General features: G+C 40.7%; 1 protein-coding gene across 1 annotated transcript; it reads right to left on the reverse strand.

Moving 5' to 3' along the window:
* Window positions 1–473: 473 nt before the first annotated feature.
* Window positions 474–9,761, reverse strand: fam219ab (family with sequence similarity 219 member Ab). The gene is made up of 6 exons (XM_058071415.2): window positions 9,497–9,761; window positions 6,986–7,085; window positions 5,717–5,822; window positions 3,955–4,035; window positions 3,831–3,885; window positions 474–3,335 (listed from the first exon to the last, which is right to left on the reverse strand). Exons 1-6 carry the CDS (start codon window positions 9,560–9,562, stop codon window positions 3,174–3,176), a joined length of 570 nt encoding a protein of 189 aa, XP_057927398.1. The 5' UTR covers window positions 9,563–9,761; the 3' UTR covers window positions 474–3,173.
* Window positions 9,762–12,523: the final 2,762 nt, after the last annotated feature.

Genomic DNA, 12,523 nt, shown 5'->3' on the forward strand with positions numbered 1-12,523 from the left:
TCTCTCAAGTAGCCTGGGAATGCTTCGGGATCTGCTGGGAGGAGCTGGACTGAGTAGCCAGAGAGAGGGAAGTCGGGGCCTCCCTGCTTAGGCTGCTGCCCCTGTGACCAAATCTTGGATAAATGGAAGATGGATGGAGGGATGGATGATTGCATGGTAAGTATCTTCTTTTTACAATAACTATGGGACCTGGTGTTGCCATCAGAGAATTGATGAAAAGCGGTCCACTAAGCTAAAGTTAATTTCCATTTAAGGACCGAAATAATACTTATTATTTTAAGTCAAAATAGCAACTAAATGCTGATTAATATTTTTCTTGAATATATCCATATTTGGTAAGGTGGGAAAGGTGTGAGCTGGCAGCGAGTTCCATAGACGGCATGCTCTTGGTACGTAAGAGGATTGGTGAAGATGTGTGCGTTGAATTGCCTCATTTTGCAATGCAAGGACAGTGACAAACCTTTTTCCATTAGCTTGTGTGTTTATTTAATGTTTTCATACACCGCACATAACAATAACAATGTTAAATACCTTAATGCATGTGTTTACAGTACAAACATGATTAATTGAAAAACAAAACCAAAACATTTTTTTAGGTCAAAATAAAATAATTTCAAGTTAGTTATGCCCATCATTATGGCAATAAAGAACACAACCTGTTAACTTGTCTCTACTTAAGGCAACGCTAACTGCAAATGATCAGTTAATTTGGGAGCTAGGGCAGAAAATTGAGCTCCAAATCCATCTGTTCCCCATCAACTATTCACTTAGTAGGTTTTTGTGCATGCATAATGTGTGTGCAAAAACAGGAGCCAAATCCTTCCTGTGTTTCAGACCGGTGAGGGGTGCTATAAAATATATAATAACAAACCTTTAAAGGTTAAAATGACACAAAAGACTTCGTCCTGGTCCTTTGGTCTCAATTCTATTGACAATATCCCTTGTTTAAATAGTTTATCTCTGGCAAATCAGTGTTACTGTGCAAGAAAAGGCCTAAAATGGTGAGAATAAATAGAAAATTAAAATAAAACAACACAGAGCCACAACATGCTAGAAAGGGTAGAAATCAAATGTGCAAATTGTAATTTTTAACTTCCCTTTTCACATAGCTAGACCAGTGACCATTTGTCCATGTTATCACATTTAATCCTTCTCTTTCATGAAACTTTCAAAGTCAGTGGGGACAAAACAGGTGCGAGAATAGTGGGTGAGTGCAACCTGGCCTGTGCTACATCACATCCTTGTACAGTACAGTATCAACAGCACTTGGAACGCCAAGACTGCAGTGTTTTGCCTCTCTCAGACACAACAAACAGGTTAAACTAAAAATGTAAAAAAAACAACACAAGTTAAAAATGTAAACCAGATTTTAGGTAAGCAGAGCAGCAGAGTCAGCAAATATCGTCCTTTTTACATTGTGTTCAGTCAAAGTACGTGTCCTACCATAGGAGGAAACCACCATCATTCAAATATATATGACTATTTTCATGTATTTCTACACGTACTGTAGTTTTAAGCAAAACCGTCGTGTAACTTATGGATTTGTCATTCCCATCATCACAGATATTAGACAGTACTATATTCTCTACCAGGGCCTCACTGCTGACACTTTTGACAGTAGGGATGGGTACCGAAATTTGGTACCAGAATGGTACTGGTGCCGATGTAAATCGAAATAACCAGACTGGAAACTAAGTAGATAATGGTGCCTCATTTCAGTGGTAAATTTCCTGCCACTAAAATGAGGTATAGTTACTGCCAATTCAACTGTCTTGTTGGTGTTACGCTTGATGCCACCTGCAACAAATGCTTGATATTGTGATGTTGTGCAATGTCTCGTAATGACTTAATTCTGCTCAATTAATATATAATACTGTAATATTAAAAACAATATTTAGGGATGCACGATATTTCTTTTCTGATACTAATAACTTGGTGCTTCTCAAGACTGATACAGATAACCAACATTTTATAGATTTTTTTAATAGATTTTTTCAATTTAGATTGAAGGCTGCCGCGTGGTTAGCGCGCACACCTCACAGCCAGGAGACCAGAGTTCAATCCCACCCTCGGCCATTTCTGTGTGGAGTTTTCGTGTTTTCTCCGGGTATTCCGGTTTCCTCCCACATTCCAAAAACATGCTAGGTTAATTGGTGACTCCAAATTGTCCATAGGTATGAATGTGAGTGTGAATGGTTGTTTGTCTATATGTGCCCTGTGATTGGTTGGTGACCAGTCCAGGGTGTACCCCGCCTCTCACCCAAAGACAGCTGGGATAGGCTCCAGCACCAGCAGCCCTCGTGAGGATAAGCAGTAGAAAATGAATGAATGAATGAATGAATTTAGATTGAACTGTAGTTTGTGCACACTTGGAGGTAAGAATGACTCAAATTTGGATTTTGCAAAATTTACCTGTCGAGCAACTAAAGTTTTATCTTTTTTTTTTTTTCGCTAAAGGAGCTATTTTTTTTAATGTTATCTGATTTGTTGTCGATTTTTTTTTTTTTAGTATTAGAAACACATAAAAAAAATAAGTGCCAGGTCTTTACTATCTGCCAAAAGCTGGTACGTTCAGCAACCTTTTACATTTTTCAAATGCCACAGCGATAGGAACAAGCACCTGGCCCATTTATGTCTTAGTGATGCTGGCGTTTCAGGTGGCTGATCAGGTTTGATGTGTTGAAGCTTTGCAGAGCATTTTGGCGAAATGTCATTGAAACAGTGAGAAGTCCCACATGATTGACGCCATGTTTATTTACAAATGAGCTGAGGGGAAGTTACGACAGGCCGTATGCAGAACGTGCACTTGATTTGCTCACTCTAACCCACCTAGAGCAACTAGAGTTTTATCTTCTTTTTTTAGTTATCAGAGCTATTTTTTAATGTTATCTGATTTATTAATATGATGTTATAATTCCTCATATTATCTGTCCAGTAATTATCGTGCACCCCTAGTAATTTTATTTATATTAAAGTGTTCAAATGACTATTCTGCTCAACTTGCATGCCACATATCTTTAAAAATGTGACATAATTTGTATGTTTTCCTTTTCTTAAATACCATAATATGTAAACGATACCCAACCCTACTTGACAGCAATGCAAACTCAGCAGATGAATATCAGGGTTACGCTTTGTGGAGAAAGGAGGGGAAGGGTTACAACAGGGCAGGGTTACTGGACTTGACACGTGGTAGAGGAGGGGGTTGCCTGGCAGCACATGCAGGTGGGGTTGACTGATTTGGGCGGGATCAGATCCAGATCCTCATCATCCGGTATCTCATCCAAACGGTAACCGTCCTTCAGCAGCTGGATGTTGAGATCTTGGTTGATTTGCTATGAGAGAGGCGGAAGAAAGTGATTGTACCAAAGGACGATGATGTAGTGTCTATCATCTCTGACATTGTCAATCCAAATTGAGCATTGTTACCTTTTGAGTAGCTGCCCCCCCAGCCCGATGTTAGAGACAATACAAGGATGGATTTATGAGGAGTAAACTGGTCATCTTTTGTTTTATTTGCTTGAGTTATTAACTTATGAATTTACAATAATGGCCAGCCCAGCATGCTCTGATCTTTTTGTGTCAAAATCCCATGTTATTTTGTTACGGCAATTTCATGCATTAACAGTCAGGTCTATCAAGATGAACACCCTCTTTCCCTGAACTACAGTGCAATCATTTTGTTTCCATGGTGCATGCCTTGCTTGCAGCCTGCTATTATGTAATACTGAATGACTAAATTAGATTCCAAACGATTTACTGAATGTCAGCTAATCATTTCTGGTGGCATTAAGATGCTGATAGACTCTAGTTGCAAGACAGAAACTCACCTCAGCAGAGGAGTAGCCTGACGACGAGTATCTTGACATGTCAAAGTCGTCATCACTGTAGAACAGCAATACAAATAAGGATTTTGCAAGAGAGGTTATGGACAGAGGTGGACACGGATCATACCTGTCTGTGTCTAAAGCAACCAAGGGCTTTTCATCTGGACTCTGGTCTAACGAGGAATAGCCTTTATTGGGCACTACCAATCTGTGAGGAAGAAGAGGAGACAATAGTGTGAGTGACAGAGTGGGGGGCATTTGAGGAGAGAGTGGGTGGAACAGAAAATGAAAGCAGGGGAAATGCGAACAAAGGACATGCTAACAAGAAGGCTACTGGCAAAGACGATGAAAAAGAGAGCAGCCAGACTAGGGAGTATCTTCCTTCAATCAATGAAAACCCTTCCTCTAAAGAGCCCATGTGACAGGCCAAGATAATGGATGTGATTTAAGCCCAAGGAAACATGTCTCTGTTCTCATACAAGCTGTTCTTACACAAACAAGCAACTCTGATTCTCCTTATTCTGTCTGTACACAGAGATTGGCACAGCTGCAGGATGTAACAGTTTGAATTATATATAGAAAGTGTATACTGCTGGAGTTAATTTAATTATGTTGCATACTTAAATGTACATACTGTTGCAACTAAACTGTGACTATTTCAATGTTTTACACAAGTTGCTCTCTCTTGACTTGTAGGTTCTATGTAGCGCTTCAAAATGCAAAAAGAAGAAACGGGAGTGAGACAAAATAATGTTGAGTGTACAATTTATTACAGTAAAATAAACTGTTCAAAAGTTTAATAATGCAGCCTTTAAAAGCCAGAATATTGGCAAAAATGTGGATTCAATGTAATTTTCAGTCAAATATTCACACTGTCATGATCTCTTGACGGCAAAGACAAAAGCCCTTTTCTCTTTCAATATGGTCAGATTGTTTAGCTGCATAAATAAGCGCCAGTGCGCCATTGGTGCTGAAGTTGTATGCAGGAAGACGGTCGTAAGAAAATTTTCAAAAGATTGTGTTAAGGAACAAAAAAGTCAGGTAGTAGACCCAAAAAAATGGCATCAGAACCAAAGGATCTGATTGGCTGTCCGTCAAGACACGGGCCAATTCTTGGCCTAAATGAAGATTGTTACTGGTGCCATGTGCCGTCCAATACCCATTGTCTGGCATCTATGACAGGGGGTTTTAAGAACAGAAAACATCTTCAAAGGCCATGTCTTCTTCAATGCCAAAAAAATTCTGTTAAACATAGAACATTTTAAGGTGCAACAGTTTTATTCTCTTAAATGTAATTGCAATGGTCCTGATGTCTTCCAACATTTACTGCATGACAAGGAGATTCCACCTGAGATGTTTTCCACATGGGACAGTTGTGATCCAAGATACTTTTCCTGAATAGAACAATGGAGCTTCAGGTTGTGCAGGGGCGTCAAACGGCAAATGGTTATGTGGAGATGTTGTGGGGGCCCTCGTCTCCGTGGGAATTATTGGCTTTTTCAACAGGACATAGCTACAGTTCACGATGCCTGTCTGACATACACTCTTAGAAATGCTGGGTTGCTTTTTTTGACCCAACCGCTGGGTTATCTCTGTTGGGTGCTAAGGACTTCCATTACCAAAGAGATTTCTATGTCCATCATGAGAAATGTACGCTACTGCATGGTCAAACTGGAGGTGTGTTATTTTGTGTTCAACCTGAGATGCTCCACTGTATTGCATTTGCATTGTAACATGTCAGTTATTTGTGTGTTGTTTGTGGCAGTTTAAGTGCACACACTGAATCTTTGCGATGATGCTCATTTTACTCAGTATAGGATAATTGGTACGCAACTTTTAGTATAGTACTTAAAATTAAAATAAAACACATTGAGAACTTTTTGAGTCACCGTGTTCTGGCCATGACGTTGTTCTTCTTGGGCTGCTGATTGACCGGACTGCCGACGGTGTTGCTGTTCTTCAACGAGCCCTTCCTGGCCAGCTCTCTTTGTTTCTCTGCACAACAGACACAAACTTATTCGTTTCAACAGACAACAAATGCCAAGTAGCGAAGGCCATTGTTCTTGATCACATGTCACATATGCACTGCACATTTGTTGTATGCTGTTGTGTAACTACTGACAGACAAATGAGGTTAGCATAATTAAAACAAGCACACATCGAAAAGGAGGATAATGAGGGAAGGGAATTAAGTTTCCTTCTTATTGCCAGTTGGAGGTGACTCTGCATTTGATCTTTTCTGTATATTAACAGACTGTCATTTGACCTGGGAGTGAAGGCGTATACTGTATTCTTATTCGCTGTCCTGCCAGCGCACGTTATCTTTGCATATCTCAAAATCGCAATCCAAATATACACAGAATAGAATATTGTGGTCAATAAAATGCAGATGATACAGGCGTGGTATGCAAGGATTGTCTTTGGATGCTTTCGCAGCTCTGTGTGAATGTGAATTGTTGTAAAAACATATCTTCAACTTCATTCATTCATTCATTTTCTACCTTTTGTTTTATCAGATCACTGAATAATTGTTTCACAAAGAACATTTGATGATGGTGCTGACATTCTTTAGACTGAATGCAATTAACAATGAGCTGTAATTCGTATTGTATACTGGTGACACTGCAGGATTGATGCTCCAATATGGAGACATACTTTACATCAGCTTGGACTTAATACATTGTAAGTGTGAGTGGGGGAAAAAAAAGACAAGTCAGCGCAGTATTGGACTCTGTCCAGGGTCCTGAAAGGACTCTTAATTTACTGTGACTATAAATTTACGAACCCCTAAACATCATCTGTATGAGCTGCACATTGATAGTGCTGAATCTATCTTGTTAAAATGCCTAATGAACTTAAAAAAACAGCTACTTTGGCTGATATCAGTGAAAAAGCATGGTATCGATATCGGACCATACTTGCTTTAAAACGCTGATGCCCTGCGCCGATCAACTCTGCCCCACTGCAGCATTCAGAACAACCATGTATTTCGTGTGTGGGACTTTCTGTCTTTCTGTCCTAGTCAGGCAACTAGCGTTTTGTTTAGCATAGCCACACAACACATAGATTACAACATGTCTTTCTAAAACCTCTATACTACTGTAGTTGTGTCTGCCTATTGCAACATTGACAGCTGCCTGAAAAATGTCAATTCCTACCGATTTTCATCTGCAGGGGGGATGGCTTGTAGTTAATTGTGACCTGTTCCCCCTCTCTGGTGTCCGAATCAGCCTCTGACGCCGTGGAGGAGGCCGGGTCCTAGAGACACGTAAGGATATAGTAGAACAATCTTCAACAGGTCTTATACGCAAATGAAAACTTATAGGACTGAACGATATGAGATACAAACAAATTATACAACAATGGCATGTAAATGATACAACAGTCAGTATGTTTAAATACAGTAGTCTGATTCCCCAAATATTTGTTTCTCCATTTTTACATTTCTATATGAAGTCCCAGTTTACATGCAACTCAATTCATCTTACGAATAGAGGAAGAGAGTGCTGCACACGAGTAGCTGCTGTCATTCGTAGAAGAGTCCAATAGAGCCCGGCCGATTTATCGGTGGGCCAATCTGGTTATGTCATAATCAGCCCGTATTTGCCAGGGGCCCTTGGAATTGTCTAACGGTGCCGTTATCCAATACCATCATAAATAAATTGAAAAATGTGAATCCATGTTAAACCATGTGATTGATATCAGCCAGTCTCACTCATGGATGATAAGTATTGGTATTGGCAATCCTGATCAGATCATCCCTAGTTTTCAGTCTATTTGAATTCAAATGTGAATACAACAGTGTTTAATTTCAGTTTGTTTAATAAGGTATTTGCAGTGGACATGGAAGATTAGTTTAATGTTATTTCGGGCAAGCAGGACCAGGTGGTAGCAGCTACAATTATTGGTACCGGGGGTCTCTGGGGTCCTGAATGATGGGCGCTACCTGGGTGTAGAGATCTGTGAGGGGGTTTTGAGGGATCCTGTTATTTTACTGGCCTTTTTTTGGTTTTATGTTTGATGGTGAGCACGTGCAACATGCCAGGATTCCACGTTAAAGGTAAGTATGGATTCTATTAGTGATGCATTTATTAGTAATGATCGCATCGTGACAATGCCTCGCTAAAATGTACAGTACATCCTGTCATAATCCCTCATTTATTGCAGTTAATTGGTTACATACATGACCATGATATGTGAATTTCCACTAAATAGGATTCCTGATTTATAAATGGAATATTTTCGTAGTAAGAGCATAGCAAACCTGTTTTCAGTTTTTAACATTAGAGCCAGCTAGACCTTAAATAACACCCTATAGTCACCTTTACACTCATATTACCCAACATAGTAGGCATATTAACCGTAAATAGCCATGTATAGGACATGAATAAGACTCCTACTCATGTATGTTGACAAATGTGTTCCCTGGGGGGAGTGAATGGCAAACAGGAAGTGACATTGGGAGTACAGAGTTGAGTTCCAACTTGCTGTGATTAGGAAAGCCTGGCCTGTGTTTTTATGCGGGAGCATTGTGTCTGTTGTCATATAATTGAAGTGTGCAATAAAAGTCTGTTGTTCCGGCGGCCAAATCAGGGGTTAACCGAACATTACAATAACTTTACTCACACCAAATGACCATCTGTGAATGCCTTGTATTTCTATTTTAGTTAATTTACCAATTTTTGTCTTTTATTAACTAATATGGCGGAAAAACAAGAATATCTTTTATTCATGACAATATTTTTGAAAAACCCTGATAGAGTTAAGCTGTTGTATTGACTATGTTGGCGAGGTATTAATTTAACAATCTTTAACAATTATACAATCTTTTTTTCCCCAACATATACTTCAGAGGTCTGAAGTATAATTCATTTTAATATTTTGGTCCGCCCATGTAGCTCCATTGGCAGATTCAAACATAGTTACAGTTAATGTGATGCAGAACAGTTTTTCACCATCACATGAATGACTTTGAAACATTAAATGAATACCTGAGACCATATAAGGAGCCCCAATGGGAAATGTGGATGTGAGTGATGGGTGTATGTATACTGCTTTTTTTACCTCAAGCGAAGAACATACAGTATATCTTTGAACCTGGAAAATGTATGACTAGTTACCCCAAAGTCCAATGATTAGCCCCATATTACAGTAAATTGAACCCTGAGGGGCAGAAATTGGCTCACTGTACTCTGGTTTCAGACAGCGTGTCTACTATCAGCCGCCCTGTAGCCTGCAGTAGTCCATAGAAAGCCCTACTATAGGCCATGGAGCACAGCAGCATACTCAATACTCATTTAATTGTCTAGTAATGTATTTCAAAATCATAAATTCACGAAGGCGTCTTGTATAATCTGTTGACCAACATCGTCGTTAGCATCTTGCTGCGTGGATGCTGAGGATGTCGCTGCTTGGGGCTGGAACGTGACGGATGTTGCTCGCCATCCGCAGCATGTACGCATATCAATAGTATATACCCAACATCAATTCTAATCTATTTTACATTTTAACGCTATAATATATAGCGTGCAGCACATATGCGGATATATAGCATAGCGAGATTTCTCGAAACCGGCCACATCAGACCACTGATGTGTGTTCGTTTAAAAAAAACAACAACATAACATCTACATTGTAAGTGGTTATAAAAAACAACAAAATGTTCGTACCAGCGGCTGCATCTCCGCCTCCTGCACAGCATTGGGCACTTGGAATCTGTCGATCTCCTCCATCATCCTCCTTTAAACTGACAATATGAATTCAAGTCCACTATAGAAGGCGTTTCCAGATGTCCCTGGGACCTGAATCAGACGTAAAATAAGCTCGCTCCAACAGCGGCGAGCGTCATCCCAGATGGAACTGTATGTCGACGGCGATGTGACCACTGGGCTGACGATGACGACTCCACCGTGCAGTACCACCACCCACTTCCGGATGGGGTTGACCCAACAGAGGTTCTTTACGGGTGGTGCTCCCTAGCGTATAGTGGGTATAAATGTCAACATACTCTATTTATAAAAGAAGAATACATAAATTACTTTCTGAGGATTCTATGGGGGAAAAAAGTAGTATAAGTATTTCTGTCAACACTTTAAACAGCACCCACTGAAAAAAATCACACTTACAGCTATGCTGGTTGACTCTAGCCGGAATTTAGTTAGATGCATGAGTTGGTGTAATACACTGGAACCAAATGAGTTTGTTTTTAGACCAAAACATCATTTTCTACCGCTTTTTCCTCACGAGGGTCGCGGGGGTGCTGGAGCCTATCCCAGCTGTCTTTGGCCGAGAGGCGGGGTACACCCTGGACTGGTCGCCAGCCAATCACAGGGCACATATAGACAAACAACCATTCACACTCACATTCATACCTATGGACAATTTGGAGTCACCAATTAACCTAGCATGTTTTTGGAATGTGGGAGAAACCGGAGTACCCGGAGAAAACCAACGTATGCACGGGGAGAACATGCAAACTCCACACAGAGATGGCTGAGGGTGGAATTGAACCCTGGAATCCTAACTGTAAGGTCTGCGCGGTAACCACTCGACCACTCCCATAGCCTGGGATCAAACTGTCCTTTGCGTTTTCAGGCTGACCCTATACCTTTAGACCAGTTCCCCTGTGGGGATAGGGTGGATGGGAGTGTGGGGGCAGTTACTGTAACTGTCAGGGTGCGGTGTGAGAGCCAGGGAGGACTTTCAATATTAGTGCAGATCTACCAACATGTATGAATTTGTCATACTCAACGTGGAATTTCATTATTCAATACGGTTGTACTCTTTACTGTACTCCATTTTTCTGCATTTCACTGGTTTCGGGTTTGAGTTCAGTCTTACAGCAATGTTACTTTATTTTTTAAATATATTGCTTCTTATTTTTCTGCATTGAGTTATCATACCAGTGACCAATCACAGTGAGTGGGTGTGTCCGGTGGGGGCCATGGGTGGAATAAATTAGTTGCTTTGGAAAGCCAAGGAAATACAGCTGGAATAGGTGCAGATTCTGGAAGATCTAGAAATATTTCTGTGCTGTTTATCGTGCGTAGCTGCTCTGTAGGAGTCCACAACTAATGGGTGTCCTTTCACTTTAGAGTAAGTAAACTGGAGACCTTAACTAGTTAACTTTTATGTCTCTGCAGTGATCCTGTAGCCTGCACGATGTGAGGCTAGCCAGCGAGGGCGGGACTAAAAGCCTACTGGTCTGCGAGTCCCTCAGAGGGTGACCTATTACATAGTTCGTTCATTTTCTACCGCTTATCCTCATGAGGGTCGCGGGGGTGCTGGAGCCTATCCCAGCTGTTCCCGAGAGGCAGGGTACACCCTGGACTGGTCACCAGCCAATCACAGGGCACATATAGACAAACGACCATTCACACTCACATTCATACCTATAGACAATTCCATAGCATGTTTTTGGAATGTGGGAGAAAACCGGAGTACCTGGAGAAAACCCACGCATGCATGGGGAGAACATGCAAACTCCACACAGAGATGGCTGAGGGTGGAATTGAACACTGGTCTCCTAGCTGTGAGGTCTGTGTGCTAACCACTCGATCGCCGTGCAGCCTCCTATGACATAGTTTACATGAAAATCTGGCAAACAAATACAAAAGACCTGGCCGTAGAAGTTGGCAAATACACTCAACCTTTATTTTACAACCAAGAAATTTAAAATGCAGTGATTTTATTAGCGACTAAAGATAAAAATAGACATATTAAGACACTAAACACTCTTGGCCCTAATTTGGGGGAGGGGGGGGGGGTGAAAATAAAAACACAACAAAACACAGCAAACCAATACCAACAAAAGCAAAACCCTAACAACACAAAACAACCTTTAAATCAAACGCTAACTCCCAATTAGACCAAGTAAAAGGGCATAAGTGCAATGGTTGTTGGTCCTTAGTGCATACACTAAGCCTATTGAGACAGCACAACCGCAGAGCGCCATCCACTGCCTAAACTAAGCCAAACACGCCTACGAAGGTCCACGGAAAAAGGTAGTAGTTATGTGCGCAACAACCGCTTAATATTCATTCACCTTCTACCGCTTTTTCCTCACAAGGGTCGCGAGGGGTGTTGCAGCCTATCCCAGCTGTCTTCGGGCGAGAGGCGGGGTACACCCTGGACTGGTGGCCAGCCAATCACAGGGCACATATAGACAAACAACCATTCACACTTGCATTCATACCTATGGACAATTTGGAGTCGCCAATTAACCTAGCATGTTTTTGGAATGTGGGAGGAAACCGGAGTACCCGGAGAAAACCCACGCATGCACAGGGAGAACATGCAAACTACCGCTTAATATAACGAGCAAAAACAAATGGGGTAAAACATTTAATATTTCAGCAAAGACAATTTAGATTTGAATTCAATTCCACCAAACATTTGGTTAATAAGTTAGTGTTACAATTATTTAATATTTATATGTCTAATACTGTTGCTCCGATACCAGTATTACCAGTACTGTACCAGTAGATAGAGCCCCAGTCCCATCAGTTGTGGCACAGTTTGAGAATCAATGAATATAAGCTATTTAATAATAATAATAATAACAATATTCCATTCCAGAGATGAAAAGCCAGATGCTCAGTCACCCAGCACTAAAAATTAATAGTGTGCACTTACCAATGTACTGTATATTCTTTCCAAAGAGGCGTAGTAATTTAATAACTAGTAATAGTTTTGAA

This window comes from Doryrhamphus excisus, linkage group LG3, assembly GCF_037039965.1.
Source record: "Doryrhamphus excisus strain RoL-2023G ecotype Guam linkage group LG3, RoL_Dexc_Guam_v1.1, whole genome shotgun sequence".
Classification (NCBI taxonomy): domain Eukaryota; kingdom Metazoa; phylum Chordata; class Actinopteri; order Syngnathiformes; family Syngnathidae; genus Doryrhamphus; species Doryrhamphus excisus.